At 43.1% G+C, this 23086-nt stretch overlaps 1 protein-coding gene across 6 annotated transcripts in view; it reads left to right on the forward strand.

The window, feature by feature from the left end:
- Positions 1-23086, forward strand: part of LOC109423842 (CUGBP Elav-like family member 4) — a 592493-nt gene that overhangs the window by 525316 nt on the left and 44091 nt on the right. For 4 of the 6 annotated variants that reach the window (XM_062852156.1, XM_062852157.1, XM_062852158.1 and 1 more), the window contains exons 6-8: positions 571-811; positions 927-1073; positions 1172-1282. In XM_062852156.1, the coding sequence (XP_062708140.1) occupies positions 571-811; positions 927-1073; positions 1172-1282 (499 nt within the window). The remainder of the gene's footprint in view (positions 1-570; positions 812-926; positions 1074-1171; positions 1283-23086) is intronic. The other 2 variants (XM_029879491.2, XM_029879493.2) reach the window with 1 other exon arrangement.

The raw sequence follows: 23086 nt of genomic DNA on the forward strand, positions 1-23086 counted from the left end.
CAAACAAAGCCATGGATTATCTCGCCATCGTATAATGGATTGTCCTGTTTTTGTCTGGACACTTTATTAAACGATATTAAAACGTAACCTGGAACAACGATGTTCGCCGGTGGCGGCAACAGCGTACCCCAAACAAAGAAACCAACCGAAAACTACAAACCCCAACCTTGCCGGCAGTCGTTTTAGTGTGTGTTTGTGAACTTCATGTTTGGTCTAGGAAAAACATATTCTCCCATGTTCACCTCGCTTTCCGCTTGCTGCCACCTCTATCAGTGGATCCGGTCTACCGCCACAATTAATCATCCCCGAAAAAAGTCGCCCCACCCTCGGCGTGTCCCCAACGGAGCGACCACGGGCCCGACCTTTCATGTGTCTCTGTCGCTGCCTGCGCCCACCACAATCTCGTGTAATAATCATAAATGGATATAAATTATGTTGCGGTGTTTAGCCTCCACTTAAGCAGACGATGATTTATACGAGCGAATTAAAATCCAACCATACCCCGGAATGATTTATATAATTAACGCATGTTTTTTTATTCTCTCTACTTTCAACTATTTCCCCAAACAGGGTGCGTCCTCTAGCTTAGTGGTAAAGTTTGCGGACACTGAGAAAGAGAGGCAACTCCGTCGTATGCAGCAAATGGCCGGTCATATGAACCTGCTGTCCCCGTTCGTCTTCAACCAGTTCGGACCGTACGGTGCCTACGCACAACAGCAACAAGCAGCACTGATGGCCGCGGCCACCGCACAAGGAACCTACATCAACCCGATGGCCGCGCTGGCAACACAAATACCTCATGCGTTGAACGGTAAGTAGAGTCCGGTGGGCTTGTTGGTCCACGTGACTTAACTCCCTGCAGTCTTTAGTATAAGACAAACTATGTCACGACTGTCCTAACAAAACCGTTATTCCCTCCCCCACAGGTTCAGGACAACCCGTGAACGGTACCATCCCGTCGCTACCCTCGCCAACGATGCCAACCTTCAACATGGCAGCACAAACGCCGAACGGCCAACCGGCCGGCTCGGAAGCGGTCTACACGAACGGAATCCCTCAAACCTACCCGGGGCGTAAGTAGTCCGCGGTCGTGTCCATCCCGGTGGTGGTGGGCCGCCCGCCGCATACCGCATTCCATTTCCTCAAAAATCACAGTAATGTATTGATTTAGCCATTTACGTAGATGCGCTCCACCTGTCGATACCGGCCCAAGGACTTCCAAATGGGGACGCTGCCCTACCGCATGCGGCGTATCCCGGCATCCAGCCCTATCCTGGTGTCGGTAAGTGCAAATCTTCCTTTCCTTACTGTAATTCCCAGTACTAAGACTAGCTTTGTGCACCCTGGTTCTCGTACATTATACATATATTTTTGATAGCTGCAATAGAGCTGTGTTTTCCTCGTACTATACATATCTATTTTTTATCTTTCTGTTACGCGTCGTCGTCCGGTCGTTCATTGTTTATGTGTCGATGTTTATTATTGCTCTCGTTTTTACTATATACATATATTTCTGTGAGTTTTACTCCAGCCGAACCCGACCAGCAAAAAGATACAATCGCTCTGTTTTTGTTATTCTGTTAATCGCTCTATTTCGATTCGTTTTCGTTGTTCCATGCTCTCTAGCTGTCTTTCGACCTTCCCAGTTCTAATTCAATATCGATGTGGTTTCTCCTTGTTATTTGATAGAACAAAAAGCGACGAGCTCAAGAAGAAGCGTTATTCGTTTCCAATTACTTTCCGTTTTTAATTACTGTCTAAAAGGTTCCATTTCTCAAACCCCCGCCTCCCACTGACTGCTGATTGGGGCCACTGCATTCCATCCAAGATGACGGGGGCGACCGACGGACGATTGTTGAACGAACGGAAAAACACAAAGCGAATAGATTGTCAGATAAACCGTGCATTCAACTGTCCTCGAAGCGCCCGGGACCGGTCCCTTCTTCTTCAAATTCCCCGAACTGTCCGCCATTTCCACTGATCGATGGGATCGAATCGCACTCGGAAATCATCACGTTCCCTTCTTAATTACTTTCGATATTTCGTTTTGGTATTATTTTTAGGTGCTTGTAGAGAAGTACCCCCGCCTACAGCTCAGTTTATTTCCACGAACAAGAAGACAATCGAGAACGGCAATGAATGGCATCATTTTGCTCCGGAAGGGGAGTAAACTTTTGATTGTTATGACTTTTGCTCTTTGTCCCGCTTCCGAGCACACCCACTCAGCCATCGATTCCGACTGCAGCCGGGCGGAGGTGGGTTCCTGGGAAAAACAAACGAACGGAAAGTTGGGGAAAGTTTCGTGAGAAAAGAAGGGAGTGTCGTTAAAAATTTACAATTCAAGTTGGTGCTCAACTTTCAATCAAATTATGGTTTGAAGGATGGGGTAAAACAAATCGACATCAATTATAAGTAAGATAGCACCCAAGTAACATTTTTAGGTCAAAGGGATACAAAAAGTTGTTCACGCAAAAACGGCTACGCTCAAAAATGTGTTCGGCCTGCACATTTTTAGTAAACATCCATGCCGCACATGACTGTGTTGGAAACACACATTTTTTTTTAATTGCTCGTACGCTCACATGAGCATGTATTTTGCAATAATTTCGACATGGCAACCTCACTGGGTTTATAAACCACCATCAAATACCGAAAAATATTGATATTTTGCAAAAATGTGAGCGTACGAGCAATTTTAAAAAATGTGTGTTTCCAACACAGTCCCTGTGCGGCATGGGCGTTACTCAAAAATGAGAGTTTTTATTTTAGAGAGGTAAAACCATGGTACAATAAAATAAAACTTTACTGGACTCTCCTAGGCACGACTGCATTGCAAGCGAATGCACCGCTGCCAACTGATCATCGCTCAGACCGGATAAGTCTCGCTCACAGCAGAGCGCTTCCTTAAAAACCTCGTCGTTGGAAGTATGGCGTCTGCCACCTGCGAGAGCTTGGCAAAGTCTTTTATTGTCGATACTATAGCGAACCGCCACTTGGTCGCTGTGATTGTAGGCATAATCAATCTAGCAGTTCCAACGACTTGGTAGACCAGGACTACAAACCGTAACGTCGGTGATCGACTTCGCTTCGTTCCGGTTGAAGGTACTTTCAGAACCAATATTAGCCAGATCGAACCTCGAGCATGACTACTGACCAGTAACCCTAAGTAGAAGCGTCTTTTTTTTTTTTTTTTCCTTCTAAACCATAGGGGGATAATCTGCTCAACAGACACCCTAACAGAAGGTTAGGGTAGTGTAGGTCTGACAGGCTGTCTTCTACAACAAAAGTAAAATCCAGGACTACTCTCTCCTCGTACCCACTAAACCATTCCTATGGTCGCCAAACCCTACGTCTCTCCGGAACCACCAAGAAGGTATTGCTTCAGAGAGGGGCTAGTGCACATCGCACCCACAAGGTTAGCTGCGTAGCCTGCAGCAACGAACATCGATGACTCGCTTTGGAGAGTCCATCACGGTAGCATGCTGGCGCTTAGCCAGTTTCCCGAGTGGTCCTCGCCACTCCCTTTGTCCTCGGAAGGCGGGCAGGGTCAACCCCGCCCGCGCCCTACTGCTGAGCGGACATCAAGAACTGATGCCCACGTGCAACCCGATCTGACCTGCCCGCAAGGAAGGGTATCACTACCCTTCAGGCCCTATCAGATGCACCCGTAGGTTGCAGACAGCAGGATCTCACCTACCCCGACCCTTGCCGGGGACCCCTTTCCAACCGCGGGCTCGGATCCAACCCAGTAGACCGACGCCACGACAGCACCGCTACCGGGACTTCCTCTCCGCGGCCACTTAATCGTTGTAAGGGTCGATCTCGACCGCAGGGCACCGGTATGACCTACGAAGCCGACTCCGAACCCCTGGACCACCTCTTGTACTGCATCTGGACTAGCCATTCTCCGAGTCCACGCGCCACCTCCTCTGTAGCTCCCAGACGATGTGGGTAATAGCCGTTGAAACGGCGTTCCAGCCAAACTCATCCCTACACATCCTCTGGACCAAGTTGTCCGGAGTTGTGTCTTCCCCGCATGTGGCAAGCATGCGGTCACGCATTGTGCGAAAACGCGGGCACACGAACAAAACGTGTTCCGCCGTTTCCTCTAAACCATTGCACACTGGGCATTCGGGAGAATCCGCATGCCCGAAACGGTGTAGATACTGTCGGAAGCAACCATGACCTGTAAGGACCTGTGTCAGGTGGAATGTGACTTCCCCATGGCGCCTATTAATCCAACTATCTACCCTCGGTATCAACCTATAGGTCCACCTTCCTTTGGTGGAACTGTCCCACGCGCGCTGCCATTTGACCATAGAGGCCATCCTGACAGTCCTGCGTATGCCTCTTGTGCCGCGCATTTCGAAGCACTCCATGTCCTCACTGATAAGAATGCTGATAGGCACCATACCAGTAATGACGCAGAGAGCGTCGTGTGACACGGTACGGTACGCGCTCGCAACCCTCAGGCACATAAGCCTGTAAGTACTTTCAAGCTTCCGTCGGTAGCATTTAGTACTTAGCGCGGTGCCCCACGCCGGGCCGCCATACCTAAGTATGGATGTAGCAACACTAGCCAGAAGCTTGCGCTTACTGGCGTACACCGCAGAGCTATTGGACATCATCCGGGACAGTGCCGCAATAGCTGTGGAGGCTCTTTTACAGGCATAATCGACGTGGCTACCGAAGGTAAGCTTATCGTCGATCATCACGCCCAAGTGTTTGACGGAGCGCTTTGACAGGATAGTACAGTCTCCTACACTGATCTCCGTCTGCTGCTCCGACTTCAGGTTGTTAACAACCGTCACCTCTGTCTTGTGGTGAGCCAGCTCCAGTTTCCTGGACCGCATCCACGCCTCCACAACCTTGATCGAGTGGTTGGTAGTCAACTTTACCTCCTCGATCGTTTCACCGTAGACTTCGAGCGTAATGTCGTCGGCAAATCCGACAATCACCACTCCCACTGGATACTCTAACCTCAACACCTCGTCGTACATGACATTCCATAACACCGGACCCAGGATGGAACCTTGCGGGACTCCTGAGGTTATGTGAAAGCACTTCCGACCCACCTCCGTGTCGTAGACTAGTACACGATTCTGAAAGTAACTTCCGAGAATCTTGTACAGGTACTCCGGTATCCCCAGACGCAAGAGCGCATCGGCAATAGCAGACCAGCTGGCACTATTAAACGCATTCCTTACATCCAGAGTCACTACCGCGCAAAAGCGAATTCCCCTCCTCTTAGGCTCGAGTGCTTTCTCGGCGGTTTTTGTAACCGACAAGATAGCGTCTACGGTGGACCTCCCCTTCCGGAAGCCGTACTGGTTACTCGAAAGACCATTTTCGCCCTCGGTGAACCGCAACATTCTATTGAGGATGATCTTTTCGAGCACCTTCCCCGCCGTGTCAATCAAGCATATTGGTCTATATGCCGACGGGTCTCCGGGTGGTTTCCCCGCCTTTGGCAATAGTACCAGGCTCTGCCTCTTCCAAGCTTCTGGGAAAACTCCCTCGTCCAGGCATTTCTGCATAGCAGACCTGAACATCTCGGGAGCCTCTGCAATAGCTACTTTTAAGGCCAGGTTCGGAACTCCGTCCGGACCTGGGGCCTTACCTACGCTAAGGGACTTAGCTATCCCCGCAAGTTCCACATCGGTGACCCTCTCCTCATCGCCAGCCCCAGTCCCCGGCTGTCCTACGAAAGGAGGCCAAGGACTAGGATCATGACGCGGAAAAAGTCCTCCAATGATCCCCTCCAACATCTCTGGAGATTGCTCTGTAGGAGCCATCACACCTCTCGTCTTGGCCATAACGATCCTGTAGGCGTCACCCCACGGGTTCGTATTGGCACTCTGACAGAGACCCTCAAAGCAGGCCTTTTTGCTTGCTCTTATCTCGGTCTTAAGCGCGGCTTTTGCAGCGGCGAACACCACCCGCCGTTCGTTTCGCTCTTCCTCTGATCGTGCTCGCTGCATCCGCCGCCTAGCCCTTAGGCAGGCGCGGCGCAGGTCCGCAATCGCGTCGGTCCACCAGTAAGCCGGTGGCCTCCCATTTCTAGGGTGGACTCGCCTAGGCATGGTCGCATCACACGCACGTGAGAGCACCGCTACCAGCTCGTCGCCGTCTAAACCGATTAAGTTTCGCTCACGGCGGAGCGCCTCCCTAAATACCCCTTCGTCGAAGTATGATGTCTTCCACCTGCGAGGGCTTGGCCTTGACCTAGCCGCCTCTTCTTCTATCCGCTGTCTGCTGTTATTGTAGTCGATACTGTAGCGAACCGCCAGGTGGTCGCTGTGAGTGTAGCCATCATCTACTCTCCAGTTCGAACTACTTGTTAGGCCAGGACTGCAAAAGGTCACGTCAATAATTGACTCCGCTCCATTCCGACTAAAGGTACTCTTGGTACCGACATTAGCCAAGTCGACATCTAAGATGGCCAGTGTTTCTAGCAGGATCTGACCCCGCTGGTTCGTGAAACGGCTTCCCCATTCCACGGCCCAGGCATTAAAGTCGCCCGCTATTACCACCGGCCTTCGCCCTGTTAGCACGGTCGTTAAGCGGTCCAGCATTTGCGTGAACTGCTCGATCGGCCACCGCGGAGGCGCATAACAGCTACAGAAGAAGACCCCGTTTACTTTGGCGACCACGAAGCCCTCATAGGTAGTAGACACCAACTCCTGAACGGGGTATTTACCCGTCGTCCATATCGCCGCCATTTTTCTGGTCCCATCCGCGACCCAGTTGCCGTTGCCGGCGGGTACTCGGTATGGGTCCGATATGATGGCGATATCCGTCTCCCACTCAGAAACTGCCTGACAAAGCAGTTGCTGAGCCGCATCACAGTGGTTCAGGTTCAGCTGCGTTACCTGCACTGTGATTTGTTGTTCACTGCGGCTTTCTTGAAGGCCGGGCACCTTGGACCACCCATCGGATGTCTGTTGTTCGAGGATTTCCCGGTACAGATCATGCAGATGGGCGGACTCGTGCAGCTTTGGGCCTTATGACCTTCAGCGCCGCATCGCCTGCACAGTTTGCGCCTGTCGGGGCCTTTGCAGTCCCACGACTTGTGTCCTGGTTCCAGACACCTGAAGCAAACCTCTGGTGGCTCGTGGAATGTCAGGTGACATACACACCAACCCACCTTTATGCTCCCTACTTTAACGGACTTTTTGACGTCCGCCACAGGTAGCTGAACCAAAGCTACCTGTGTCCCTGCTGGCCCTTTCCGTAGCTTAACGGCTGCGGCGGCCACCTGCACATCGCACTGTTGCCGCAGTGCCGTGACGAGCTCTTCCACTTCGGTGATCTCATCGATGTCCTTGACCTTCAGAGTCGCCTCATGTGTCAAAGCCCTCACCTGCACACCCTCACCAAGGACCTCTTCTGCCAGCCTCTTATAGGCGGCGCCCTTGTGCTCCTTCTGGCGCTTCAGCTCCAGGATCATCTCGCCCGTACGAGTACGTCTAATACTGCGTACGTCGGCTCCAAGACCCTCAAGCTTGGCGTCGCTTCGCATCATCTTCAAGACGTCCGAGTACTTGGACTGTTCCGTCTTGATGACGATAGCATCGCCTTTCTCGCGCTTGGCACCTGCCCTCCTACGCCTTGGCTTGGCGTCCTGCGCTACTACCTGCGGATTCGCCTTCTTCTTCTTCCGCTCTACCTTCGTCCAAGGGGGGTCCTCCCCTTGGATCGCCCTACTCTGTGGCTGTTGAGGGCCCACTAGCGGTCGCAACCCCTTGTTCCCATCGTTCCGGGACGGGCCAGCCTTTTCAGGCCCACCCTTCCCAACTTTCCGGGAACCCTGGCTGGGGTCCGACCTTCCGGCATTATTACCGACTTTCGGGGTAATGATTCGCCTGGCCTTGCGGGCACCGCCAGACAGCTCCTCGCCTGACGGTTGCCTCGCCCGCTTCTGCGATTGCTTGCCCCGTTTGTCGCGAGCAGTCGCTTCCGCCTTATTTGGACTTCCTGCGAAGGAGAAGGCCTCCGTTTGGGTAAACTTCGGCACTTTCTCATTTGCAGGCTCCGCTGCTGCAGCAGTCAGCAACGCGAGTGCCGCGTGCTCCTGCTTGGCATCGTCGATCGACGCCCTAAGTCGAAGCAAGGCCGTTTTCAGGTCCTTGCTTATGTTCGACTTAGTGGACGCAAAGTCGATGATTTTGCCAAGCTGCTGCTCAGCCACCTCTATTGCGGACCGTCCTTTGGATCCTCGGTTGACGGCCCTCAGTAGAAGCGTCTGACCCCGCTGGTTCGTAAAACGGCTTCCACTTATCACGACCCTGGCATTGATGTTATCCGTTATAAACACCGGCTTTCGTCCTGTCAGCTTAGCCGTCCGTCGTACTGTTCGGTAAACTGCTCGGTTGACCATCGCGGAAGCGTATAGTAGCTGCAGAAGAAGACCCCGTCAACCTTGGGATTACGAACCTCCGAATCTGTGGGGGCTGATGGCAGCACTGTTCCTTTGAGCATCACTGTGCCATTAAGCATCACGCATTCATTGGGTATGCAAGGAGTTGACAGTGTGAATGGACCATTAGTGTCACACAATGGTGGTATGAATGAAGTGCAAAAGGAGATGAATAAAGAATCACACCAGTTTGTAACCTCGACCTGTAAAGACGTGTTTTACTGCTTTCTCCGCTATTTTCCATCCAATACCCTTCAACCCGGGACAGCCGATCTTTTCAGGCCCACCCTTCCCAGCGTTCCGGGACGCCTGGCCGGGGTCCGACCAACTGGCATTAGTGCCCTTTACTTCCTGGGTTGATAAACCTCTGGCCTTGCGAACGCCGCCAGGATAGCCCTCCCCTGACTGTTGCCTCTCACGCTTCTGCGGTTGCTTGGCGTAAGCAATATCGTCTGGCGTACCCTTCGGACTACTCGCGAATGCCTCAGTCTGGGTAGCATTCGGAACTTTCAGCTTAACGAGCTCTGCTACTGATGCAGTTCATCATGGTCCTGGTTGTCTGCCATCACTGACTTACGAAGTCTCAGCTAGCCTTACTTGAGATCCTTGCTTATGCTCGACTTCGAGTACAAAAAGTCCTTATCAGTTGGGACATACTAGGTCATCCAAATCATCCTTGAGTTTACACCCTAAAGCCTACGGGTGTAACAGCATTTTTTTGCATTATACAAAGCTACGATTTGTCATCTACCAGATCCACTGAATCTTCTGAATGTTCAATAGCCATCATCAGATCAGTTGGGATGTTCTACACAGAAAGAAATTCTGAAAACTACACTTAACGTAAATATTAAAACGTTTAAATTTGCATTTCATTTAATGCGAATTTACATAAAAGAATTTCTTGCACACTAAATTGTAAGCAAGCTCCATACAACAGAGAACCTGTAATTTAACAATCCAGTGGAGAATTGTGTTGAAAGCAATGGATTTTGTTACAGTTAACTCGATGTAACTATTTTGAATTGTGTAGTATCTACAGCTGCTACATTGGGTATAATTAATTAAATTGCATGAACTGCTATACTTACTGCAGGTCATGACATAGTTTCGAGATATTCGGAAATTCTTTGAAAACTATTCATGAAATCTGCAGCCACATTAATATCTTCTTAGTAGTTTCAAAAGACAAGGACACATTCAATGCTTCCAGTGAGCTATTTCGACTTTGAAGGAAGCACAACAATAGACAACGGACTAACATGCAACACCCAGTGGCACAGCCATAAACTTTTCCTGACAGCTGCGGCGGGATTCGAACCCGCGCTCATAAGCACGATGCGATTAAGAGCTTAGTGACACTAGCCGCACAACCACGGAGCCGCACAAGCTACAGAGTTACAGAGAATTACCGACCGTAATGTTTGCATCTTCCAGGTCCAATAAACAATATGAAATACTTACTGTCGTGAGGTCTCCAACTAGCCTAGCGGACAAGGCTTTGGATCGCCAATTCGGCCGCAAATTCATGCAATGGTGGGCAAAGGAAGCCCTTCAATGGATAGCTGAGCTGGTGCTCAACGAGCAATACATTGAAGGAATTCCAGTGGAAACGTAGGCCCAGCAAGATTCACTCGACGTTTCGATACAGAGATAGTATCTTCCTCAGGGGGAAATAAATATTAACGTTTTTGGTCAAATGCTTTGTGTAACTTTAAATGTATGTAACACTACTGAACGTAGTGGAAAAAAGCTACTGTCTAGACTTGAAGTTCTAACCACCTGGAACATCTCAAAAGTATCTTGGAATGGCTCATGAAATTCCCGGGGAGGTTATATATTTGGTTCACAGTAATAATAATTTCTGCAACTGACAAAAACTAGACATTTTGGACCATCCTGAATGATGTATACTAGCTATTAGACCTCAGATTGGCACAGTAACCACGATTTATTATGCAATGATTCTGGGTACAGCAGATCTGGTTACTATTACAAGTGCAGATCTGAAATTCTGAAGTACAAGGTAGTTTGACTGACATATAATATGATTCTTTACAATGTCTCTGAATGACATTAGAGATTTCAAGAATCACGGATGTTAGCGTATTATGCAATGTTATTTTGAGGAGCGAAAGCACAGTAAATTATTCCTGTAGCTTTGAAGGACGTCATATCGGATTATTTCGAATACCTAGAATATCCCAGAATATAAAATATCTTCTTAATATTCTTGACGAATGTAAGAACGCAATCCACATTGAGGACAAGTGGTATGTCAAATATTACGTTTCCTCAAACCTCATGGTATACTGGATATTTTAGGACGACTTCTGAAAGAATCCAGAGACAGTTTTGAATAAATCCCTGCTAAAATTTCTGAAGTAGTTCTAGGAATATTGAAGAAGTCTCTGAATATATTTCCGAAAGTATCGCAGAAGAAATTTCATAAGGAATTCAAAAAAAAACCTGAAGAAAATTATAAATTGATTTCTGAAAGAATTTCTGAAAAAAAAAGGTTACTTTAAGAGTCCATATATGTATTTTCTGAAGAAATTCCACGAAGAATACCTTAAGAAACACCTGGAAACCTCTAGTAGATTGCCTAGTAAAATCACTTAAGATATTTTCGAAAAAAATCTAATCCTAAAAATCCAAAACATTTTTTCAATGAATTTCTGGAAGAATCCATTGAAAAATTCCTAGATATATGTACCCTTGTAGGAAATCCTGGAGCAATTTCTGATAACATATTTACAGGATTACCCAGCGAAATTTCTGATAAAATCGGTGTGAATTTCTGCAGGAATTTCTGTGAAATTGTATTCCAGCCATTCCGTAAGAATCTTTATGAGAATCACTGAAAGAAACTTTAAAAAAAATGGCAGCCTATTTATTGCACCCATAAACAAATAGAAATGCTCCATAGAAAATCCAAAAGCGCTCCATAAAGAAAGAACATATGTTCCATGAAAATATGCAATGTTACCCACAAATAATCGAAAACGTTCCATACTTTATGAAAAATGTACCGGTAAAACATAAAATTTTCTCATTAAAAATGAAATTTTGCACCAATAAATAATACTGAAAAGCTCCTTAATACAATACAAATGCTCCATAGAAAAATGCAAATGCTCCATAAAAAAATAAAATTGTACCCATAGAAAATTGAATATTGCTCCATAGAAAAATTAAATTGCACCATGGAAAATTGAAATTGCACCATAGAAAATAAATGGATTCTCCATAAGTATTATCAAACTGTACCATAGAAAATATAAACTGCTTCATGGAAAATTGAAAATCCTCTATAGATAGCACATTCTCATAATTAATTTTGACAGGGCTGAGTTGCTTTACATTGCACTGCTTTAGTGGTGCAAATGATTGAAATTCTGGAGAATTTTCAATTTGTTATGGAGCAAATTATATTCTATGTGGTGCTGTTTGATAATACCTATGGAGCATTTGTCTGTTTTCTATGGTGCAATTTTATATGGTGCAAATTAATTTTTCTATGGAGCAATATTCAATTTTCTATGGGTACAATTTTAATTTTTTATGGAGCATTTCCATTTTTCTATGGAGCATTTGTATTTTATTGTGGAGCATTTCAGTATTATTTATTGGTGCAAAATTTCACTTCCATTGAGAAAACTTTATGTTTTACCGGTACATTTTTTATGAAGTATGGAACGTTTTCAATAATATAGGGTAACATTGCACATTTTCATGGAACATATGTTCATTCTTAATGGAGCGCTTTTTGATTTTCTATGGAGCATTAGCAATTTGTTATGGTTGCAATAACCTTTTGCCAAAAAAAATTCTGCAGGATTCCTTGGAGCATTTTCTAAGACTTTCTTAAGAAATCCTTGGAGTAATTTCTGAGAGAGAAATGTCTTGAAGGTTGATTTGATTGATTGATTGGTTGAGTTATCTTTATTATAGAGACCGGAATATCTACAGGGATGTGCAGAAATCTTGTAAATTTTCTTACTAATCTCATATATAATTTCTAAAGCAATCCTTGAAAAAAAAATTCTTAAGATACCTTCCGAGAAATGTTTGAAGGAGTTCTGAATTTCTTATTCTTAATGTATCCATTAATCATTTTCTAAAAAAAATCCATAGAGTTTTTTTTTTTTTGAGAAAGTTCATGAAATGTTTTCTAGATCAATGCTTTGAAAAAATTTCTAGAGGAATCTCAATGAAAAAGAAATCTGAAGAAATTCAAAGATGAATTTGTGCAACAATCTATGTAAGATTTTTGAAAGGAAGCCTTGAAGGATTTTCTGAAGGAATGCAACACTTTAAGAAGCTACTAAGTCTTTCTTAAGGAAATCATGGAGAAATTTCTGGTGAACATTCTAAAGTCTTAAGGAATCCTAGAAGATTTTGTGAAAGAATTTCTCACTAAATTTCTTCAGGATTTCCTGGATGATTTTTTAGAATAAACCTACAAGATGTTTCCAAGGAAGACCCTGAAATAATTTCTTTAAAAATCCCTGGGAGATTGTTTTTGGAACTCGTGAAGGAAGCTTAAAATTAATCCTGGGATGAATTTCAGCAAGGATCCATGAAAAAATTATCAGAAAATCTGAGGAAGTTTTTTCAAAATAATCTTCAGAGAAATTTGTAAAGAAATCTCTGAAGGAAAATTTGGAGATATTTCTGAAGAAATTATTAGTCGAATTTATAATAAAAGCCAAGGAGGATTTTCTAAAGAATCCCTCGAAAAATTTGGGTAGTTTCAATAGGAATCCTTGCAGAAAATTCCCAAATAGATCTCACATTTTTTAAGAGTTCCTGGAGGAATTTCTAAAGAAATCTCAGAAAGATTCTGACAGAAATTCAGATTTTCAAAAAAAAATCCCTGAAGCAATATCTAAAGCAAACCCTGGTGAAAGTTTTGAAACCTTCTGGAGGAATCCCTAGTGGTATTTCTGGAGAAATTGGGGGTTGCTGTGGGAATATCTGGTGAAATCTTAAGAAGAACTTCCACAGACACCCCACAATTTCTAAAAAGGAACTTTTGAAACATTTTATGAAAAATTCAGGAATTGTTTCAGAAAGCATCGCTGAAAGTTTTATCAAAGAAAACTCGGGAGAAATTTCTGAAGAAACATCTACAAAAAATTTTGAAGAAATCTCTCAGCGAATTTTTGAAAGAATCCCTGGAGGAATTTCTGCTCAAATTCATGGATATATTGATTTATAGATGCTTTGAAAAAAATCTTCGAGGAATTTGTAGAATAGGAGGAATTTCTAAACGAATCCCTGAAGAAAATTTTGTAATAAATCCAGGGAAGATTTTTTGGAAGAATTTGTGAAGAAACTTTTGGCCCAATAATCGGAAGAATTTGTTAGAAAGATTTTTAAGTAGCATTTCTGTAGAAATTTATGTTAGATTCTTCAAAAGAATGCCTAGAGAAATTTCTGAATTAATATCCAGAAAAATTTCTGACACTTGTGACACTTGAGGTGGAACACAAGGAAGATTTTCCGTTATATTCTGTAACATGATCATTTGATTTAGGAAGCGGTGCTACAAACGCACACTATTCATAAAGAAAAATCATTCAGCAAATACAGCACAATCAGTAACCATGGTCTGTCAAGTGCTTGTCACGAATCTCTAAATTTCCAGAGGATCCCCTTGAAGAATTTCAGACGGGATCCATGGAGAAATTTTTGAAGAAATTTGTAAAGGCAAGTTTTTAAGGAATTCGCAAAGAAATTCTAGGGTAATTCCTTGTTTTTGGAGACAAAAGATTTCGATCGTAACAAGCTAGCGAGATAGTGGTTTATCCGTTTTAGCGAGAATTATTTATTATTATTAAATTGCCAAAATCTCCGCGCCTTTTAACTAAAAATCGGTTTTAAATTTAATAAAAAAATTGCTTCGATTTTATGTAAAACTTTTTTTTTTGTCAGAGAGAATCATATGAGAAGATCAAACAGTGCTGTTAACAGTTAAATGGTAAAGCTTGTTATTGGTTTGTTGGGAATAAGAGCGAAAATAACAAAAATAATAACTGACTTTGTACCGAAAAATAACTCAGTAGTAACTAATTGTGTTATTACAAAATCAAACCAAGGATGAAACATTTCTGGACTTAAAATACAGTTTTTTTCAATCATAAGAACAAAATGTACAATTATGTTGAACTTTTTTGAAATAACTTATTTTATACTTACTTTGTTCTCAATAACTCGATAATAACTGATGCATTTATTCTACAATTAAAATATTTTGTCCTTGGTTTGTTCTTATAATGATAAAATTAGTTATTATTGAGTTATTTTCTGATACAAAGTTAGTAATTATTTTTGTTCCTTTAGCTAATTCCCACCAAATTAATTACAAAATTTGCCATTCAGCTATTCAATTTTAAGGGTTAATTTTTGTTTCTTCTTTTGTTATTTTCTTCTGCCCGGGTAGAGAACACAATTTGGAACAACTTTGCCGAAGACAGTATTCTATTTTATTAAGTGAGTGAATCTATAAAGCCATTTTTATGTTGAGGTCATATATGACTCCTCCGGCTCCAAAGGGATAAGCTCATATGGAAATCCGAGTAGCATAGAGAAAAAGGTCCAACGCGTAAGAGCCCTAATGAGGTTCACCACGGTCTTTTGCCTTGTGACATTCATCTCCAGCTGTACGCCTTGCTTTTATCTGGGCGTTTGCAGTCCCAAAATTTATTCCTAAGTTCAAGACCCCTGTTAAAAGTCTCTGGCGGCTGGTAATTGCTCAACGACCTCTAAGCACTACCTCTACTCAATCACCACTAAGCCTATCCATAGATATACCTGAAACTATGTGCTGAAATGCAAAGATAGTCAGCCCCAGTTTGAAAAACTCATTTCCCCCAATGAAACCATTTACATCAAATTTCAGCCACTCGATTACATCGAACAATTTGACTTCGATTACATCAAACAGAAAACTTCCCCCAAATGACCGATGATAGTTACCATTCGACAACGACGACGGCTTAACTTGACGGAACGGGGTCAGAAATTGGAAGGCACGCAGAGTCGGGACTATTTGACTACCACCAGTCCAGTCCAGTCATCAGACAATTGCCACCACACACATTGCTGTTGGCGAAGAGCCCTTCGCCAGCAGGACCACCGAAGCCGACCGGCCGAACGGATGACTTCCAATATTTGCCCTTGACAAATAGAGAGTGTCCAGTGGCCGTTGTTCGTTCTGGTCACCACCACCGACCGGTTTGCCGGCCGGTCCGGGAAACGGGAACCAAATTTCCCAAAACCGAGACGGCCGACCGGATTCGGTGTCCAAGTGCCATAAATTCATGTACAACATTTTTGTAATGTGTCCGGCGACGACGAATCGGTAATTCGGGGGGAGATTTGGTCAACCGGCGAATGTCAGACGCCACGCCGGTCGGAACGAGTGCGGGTGTGAAAGTAAAGGATTGCAGAAGCTGCTGCTACGTGTGTTTCGTCGTAGGATCATTTGCGTAGGGCGGAGAATACAAATGCACATTTATGTTGCAGTTTGCAGATGGATACATATCTGAGCACGTGGAGTGGAACGGATGAGGAATGCACACGATGCAATGCATGAAAGACATTTTTGACATTGGAAATGCATAGGAAGGGCCTTGCATATTCCTGTCATGAAGTGCACGAAGCGAGTGCGTTTGGCTTTTTGAAGCAATGCAGTTGTATGCCGTGGGGAACGGTGTGAAAATTCGAAAACTATTTTGTATATTTGCAAGATCAAATGCAAAGGCATGTTAGTTACCTTGAAGTATTTTTCAGAGAATGGATCAAACTTTCGGAAAAAACAATAATAAAACTTTGCTATTACAATTAGAGTGGACTGCATGCCATGGGTCTAAATTAGCATCGATGAAATTAAATTGAGAAAATGGTCGAGTAGTTAGGGTGTGATGAACAAATATAGTGTTAATGGTAGATACTTACAGTTTTGCTTCTACATTCAGACGGTTGAGACAGTTTCTTCAGAAGCTGCTTAGAAGGTTACCCGACTATCTTATGCAAACTTCCTAGTTTCAATATTACTTAAAATTAAAACAATTTTAAATTGATTGATTCATTTATCTTTATTAAATAAGTAAAGAGACTTTCAGCCCTTGACTGAACAACTTTAAAGGCTAAACAACAGCCTCTAAAATCTGCTTAGCTCATAAAATACCCCTTATCTAAACTGTTGATTTCTTGGGAAAACTCTCATTCTTGACAGCATATCGTCTTAACATTTCTTTCAAGTAACCCTTGAAACTCGTGCCGTTGCATCTGCAAACAATGTAATACGTAGTCCCACAGTGCACTTGCCATTCCCCCACGTCGACGGTACTGCAGAGAATATACGAAGTGATATCGAGACACTGCACTACCTACACACCTATGTGCAGAGCATACCAACCTTGTTGCGAACCAGTGAAACTGTTCAGCTCCTGTCGATCGGACGTGGAATAGATACAAACGAGCCCGGGTTCTTCGAAGGGTTCAAATATGTCGGATTCCCATCCTGGCGGGGCCTCAGCTCTCTCCCACCCACTTGCTGCACCAAACGCATACCGGTATCTCACCCTTCCCGAGCAGCACACGCCACGATGGGAACGAATTTTATATATTAAAATAGAAATTGAATGTTTGGTATTACAACAAAATGAAAATTTATGCAATGTGTGCTCTTCCTATGCAAATATTTGCAGTGTTAGACGAGTGCGGATTTTCCGAACTGGGTCTGCTAGTTTGGGAAACTGACAACGATGATGATGAGCCTGTCTGGATGCACAACACACCGGCGCTGTGTCTGGGGCGAGGAAACGAGTGTGTGTGTGTGTGTGTGTGTGTGTATACAATTCAACTCCCACTGTCCGGCAGTGGTATTATGGAAGAAAGATGTCTGCAGTTGTCTGTATGTTTTTTACTGAGTTTCACACTCACAACTGAAATCATCTTTAGCCCGGGAGTTGAAAGGTGATAGCTCTGTTGGGATCCAGTGACCCGTTTCAGAATGTCTGGTTACTCACGCCCATTCCGAGGTCACTTTCACTTACAACAAGCCCCGCATATGTGCATTACCGTTATCAAATGGATAACGATAATGCAAACACACTTCCTGCTTCAAAGGTAACCTTCGAAACTGGCGTGTATTTAGTTCAATTTGTTATAGTAACGATAATCAGAACTTTCTCACCGGAATCCATCTAAGGTAGCGCTGCCGTCACCATGGGAACGTCGTAACAGCGCAGATAGGCTTGTTCGACACGCTCCTCGTCTCACCACCATCACGCTCGTGTTCAATCATCAATAGATCACACGTCACTTGGTCTTTCACATAATTACGAATAAGAGGCCACACTGTTTGATTCTGGAACCACTCGCGAATCGTTGATAGCGACTGATTCGCAAATCTGATGGCGTGATATATCAGCCAAAAAACGAAAAATTCGGCACCTCTGGCCGCTGGCGTGAATCCTCTGCTGGCAGCGGCACGTACAAGACACTAAAACTCTTCCGGATGTTGTAGCGCTGCCAGCTGCTCCAGTAACACGGATCCAATATGAACACAATCCTATGTTTGAACACAAATCTTCTCGAAAATTATATTTCACACTTTCTCACACGCGCAAGAGCCATCCGGATGGCGTAGCACCGACCAAACCGTCAGCAGAATCGCGAGGAAAAAAAAACTTTCAAACGCGAACGAAATGCGGCGAGCAGATCAAAACACGTCTGCGCGCGGCAACGCCTACTGCGCTTTTTTTTTTTCCTGGGGCGAGGAAACGAGTGTGAACCCGAAAATAAATATCAGTATTATAATGCCCCACTGCACGACCGCCTGCAACGTGCTCGAGCTTATTTCGACAAGTGTTCAAACCCATTCACCTCTCGCTGGATTGATATTTCTTAATTGAGTTTCCTCGGACCTCGACTTCGACGGAGGGCAGGGAGTCGCCGGCAGATATCGATTTTGTGTGCGCCGGGCAACTTTCGTGCTGTCTGTTTGCATATAAATATAATTAATATTTCAATTACAGCGCATTGATTTGCCCATCCGTATCCGTTTTGTCTGCCGCCGTCGTAGTCGCTTCGCTTCTTGGAAAACAAATTTGCCAACGAAATTCCGGGAGCACGTTGATGAATAAATTTAGCTTTGCTTTCATCTTTCTTCCTCCCGCCCGTCCCAAGGCGGAAACAGGAAGCTCCAAAGCCGACGACGGCGATGACGACGACTCAGCTCTCCTCGGAAGTATCTACCGCTGCAAATTTGTTTATCGTTGGAAATTTGCTCGCCCTCTTCCCACAAACCGAAGAAAGACTGAAGGCTGAAGTGTGCAAACATTTAATTCTATTAGCAATTCCTTCATCAATATTTGCAACAATTCGGTAGCGCCGTGGTTCGGCTTTTTGGGCGCAGCCATTCCGGAGGAATCCACCGTTGCCGAGAAGAAGCGATAATCGGCATCTTTGGAACCAGGGTTGGTTCTAGCGGAAAAAATATAAGCAAATCTTTGCCAAAAACAGCAGAATTATCATTTCTGGTTCAAAAATTCAGTAAAATGAGTGGTTTGAACCGTTTATGTGCTTTAATTTCTACGTACTCCCTGATCCACTCTGGTTTCAAAGAAGTTAATAAATAATGTATTACATTTGGGAAAGAACCCACACTCAAGCTTAAATTGTCTGGTACTTGGCAGAATAAAGAGCAGTACAAAGAAGAGCTGAAAAAATCACCAAAGGGAAAAAAGTAGAATGAGCATGAGCATGAGCATGAGCATAGATGACCGTACTATTCGTAGTTGCTACTCCGTGATTGACCAGAACAATCGAAGTTGCACAAGGAACCAACAGACGGAGCTTGGGAGTAGCTTACCGTCCTCAATGTGCATCTTCGAGAATTCCAAACTTTATTAGGTCAATAACGGCGCCGGCCACGTCCTTACGGTCATCGAGGAAGGTAAGGGATGTTATTATGACGTGCTTTGCTTACTAAAGACCGAGATCACCTCTGCGTCTCCACGTCTGTCATGGGAAGGACTTTTTGTTAGTGGGGAGGGGAAAGGGCGCATGATATGAGTTCACTTTGGTAAGTGGAGTGATTCATGCAACCCTATTAATATCAAGCCGCTTATTTTCATTTGGACTAAAACAAAACACATGCCGACATCGAAGATGACGAACCATTCAGATAGTTTTCGAAGTGCGAAAATTAACGAAAGAAAAAATTAAGTGATTTGAACCAACGTGGCTTTGGAACTTGGGCCGACACTTGACGTGACGAACATTTCAATGTCTGTTGACTAAAATCGCAAAAAATGTTGTTTGTTGCATTTATCGTATCATAAATCGCCCCGTACGAAGATGAGCAGTCAAATAGACGACGACGACGACGACGACGACGACGTGCACGCGGACGATCCGAATGAAAACGCGGCCTGTACACTTTGCCACCAAAAACTCACTAAATCACCCCGTACGAAGATGAGCAGTCAAATAGACGACGACGACGACCGAATGAAAACGCGGCCTGTACACTTTGCCACCAAAAACTCACTCCAAAAGGAAAAAAAAAGTAGAATGAAGAAGAGAAATAAATCTGGCTCAGAATAACATAGAAAAAAAATGGTATGTGAACATTTAACAAAACTGTGCACGTTGTACAAAGAAAAACAACGCCATCTTCGGTCAAGTGCAATGGTCAAGAAGATAATTTGTTGACAGATGAAATACCAGTGTCTACCAGCACTTAGAGTGCCTTCAAAAATGTCTTCACAAGTTCCTTCAGCAATTGCCTCAAGATTTATTTCAGTGAATGGTTCAAAGGAAACTTCAGAAACCGCTTCAGGAGTGCCTCACATCAGAAACTTTCTTCAGGTTGTTTCTTAAGAAGTTTTTCCAAGCGATACCTCTACAAACTTTCTTCAAGAGTTTCCTGAAAGAACTTTTGCAAGGTGCTTCTTCATAGAAATTTCTTCAAGAATACCGGAGTTTCCTTGAGGAATGTTACCCAAGCATTCGGTTTGAAAATTGATGTACAAATTCCTTCAAAGATGATCCTCTGGATATTCATGCAAAAACTGTATCCTTGTACAGGGGGTGGCCAAAATATTTGGGATAGGCAACTTTTTTTCTCTCACAAAAAAGTTCAACATGCTATAACTTCTCATAGAGTGTAACAAAAAATATCAAATTTTGACCTATTATATGTCAAATTTTGACTTATTATATGTGCATCATTGGTACAAATTTGGGCTTAATTGATCAATCTTTCGAGTAATTCCCTCAAACGCTCGAGTGAGGCTTGTGGAGCAGTTTATAAAATATCCTTCAAAACTCTTGCAAGAGCTCTAGGAGCCATGCGTTCATAGAAGCACTCGTTGCAACTCCCGAAGTGATTTGTATAAAGAGCGATTCCAAGCAACAGCATCAAAATTAACGAAATTTTTTAATTCATGATTTTCTATTGAACTGAAACTTTGCACAGTTTTTCAGTTCCATCTAAATCGCCATTTTTCGATATCAAATTTTTATTTTGAATCACGACTAACTTTTCGAAAGGGTGTATGTGAAAATGGTTCAATAATATTCAAAAATCTGTACAGCCAAAATGGTTCGTTCGATTGCTATGAATTTTTCAGCAAAGTTAGATAACTAAATGGTGATTCCTATGAAAATATACACTGTGAAAAAAACATCTTTTTTAACATTAAAAATATCCTTTTTGTCACAAAAACTCAAATATCTCAAAACCCTATCTTTTGTTTTGACTATGTTTGAAAAAACTATATTTTTTTACCAACGCAATTTTTTTAGGGAAGACGGTCCATTGTATTAGCAATCTACCATAAAAATTTGGTGATGGTAAACTAATAAACAAAAAAGTTATAACATTTCAAACATTTCACAATTTTCACATTTGGTAAATATTTTTTTCTGTGTAAATTATTTCGGTCAGAAATCGCAGTTTGATGCTGATTTTATTGTTCAGCAAAGTTAGATAACTAAATGGTGATTCCTAAGAAAATATACACTGTGAAAAAAAATCTTTTTTAACATTAAAAAATATCATTTTTGTCACAAAAACTCAAATATTTCAAAACCCTATCTTTTTACCAACGCAATTTTTTTAGGGAAAACGGTCCATTGTATTAGCAATCTACCATAAAAATTTGGTGATGATAAACTAATAAACAAAAAAGTTATGACAATTCAAACATTTCACAATTTTCACATTTAGTAATAATTTTTTTTTAGTGTAAATTAGGCTAATACAAATTTCGATTTTCTCTTATGTCACCGCCCCCTCGGAAAATTTTGGTCGGAATTCAACATTTTGAGGGGGGCACAAATAAAATGTTCAAGAAAATCAACAAATTTAAGGTCTAATTGTTTGGATATTTTTCCATCGAATACATTTATTATTTATCATCCTCCCCCTTAACGAGTCAACGAGCGCTGTGACAAAAGAAGAAAATGAGATTTGTTCCTGCCTTTATTTCGGCCGGAAATCGCAGCTTGATGCTGATTTTATTGTTAATGGCCTTGCGTGAGTAAAACAAGCTGTTTTTATTATGTATTATGTATATTATATGTACAGTAATGTTCCGATTTTATCACGCCCTCCGCGCATTAGTCGTTTATTCATTATTTGCTGTTACATTTGAGGACAAGTGTTTTCCCTCTTCTTCAAAATGAATGTTGAAAGCGTGTTTTGCAACGTTAAAAATATTGAAATGGGTATAGATGTTGAAGTATATATCAAAGCATTTTTGAAAAGGGGCGTGATTAATTGTTTAAACTGGTGTCGCTGATGGTACGGTGACATGACTCTCTGCACTTAGCACTTCTGGCAATTTCTCAGTTGTTGTCGTTTTCGAACTTCCTACGCCCTGCTTTACCGATGATATACAGATGACTCGTTTGTCAAAGTCTAGACGGCAGGACGTGCAAATGCGTAAATTTGGATTCAATTTGGGCATAACCAGTCTCTTTCAGATTATCTATGGTGCTTTCGGTGAGATTTCGTAACTCCTTTGATCATTTTTTTTTCATCAAACGGTCTACAAGAGAGAGTTGAGTTGAAGACCTTTGAGAAAGCGACTGTTCATGTTGTTCGTTAGATTATAATAAACAAAATCACTTATTAGTTTTAACTGACTAGTTTGGTGTTGTTTGCTTGGCTGAAGAAAAAATTTACTATTTAATATCCATAGCGGTAGTATTTTTTTTTTTGCTTTTTCGTGAGCATTGTCATGGTATGTATATAGACAAACAAACGTAACACTGACGAAGTTTTCATTGACCACGCCTTTAACGATCATTTTGAATCTTGGTTGTGGCTTTCATAACCAGAAGAGTGCCCATCATTTTTCTTTGCGTTTGACGTTTCACACTAGCGCCTTCTGATGACGATATTGCACATCGCAGTATTTCGTGAAACATTTCCACCAGGTGGGGGTAGTGTGAACTGGGCGATGGATTTTCACGTGGTAGGTAACTCTCATGCATTTGTTGTTGTTGAAGTTACTCGCATTCTTCCGATCATAAAGTCTGTTCTCTAAGAGGTATTTTTTTGAAGATAAACTAGACGTATACGCGTATATAAAACTTTTATTATACAGCTTTTGTCTTAAAAATAAGTTTAATTCCATT

The sequence above is a fragment of the Aedes albopictus genome, chromosome 2 (assembly GCF_035046485.1).
Source record: "Aedes albopictus strain Foshan chromosome 2, AalbF5, whole genome shotgun sequence".
Lineage (NCBI taxonomy): Eukaryota > Metazoa > Arthropoda > Insecta > Diptera > Culicidae > Aedes > Aedes albopictus.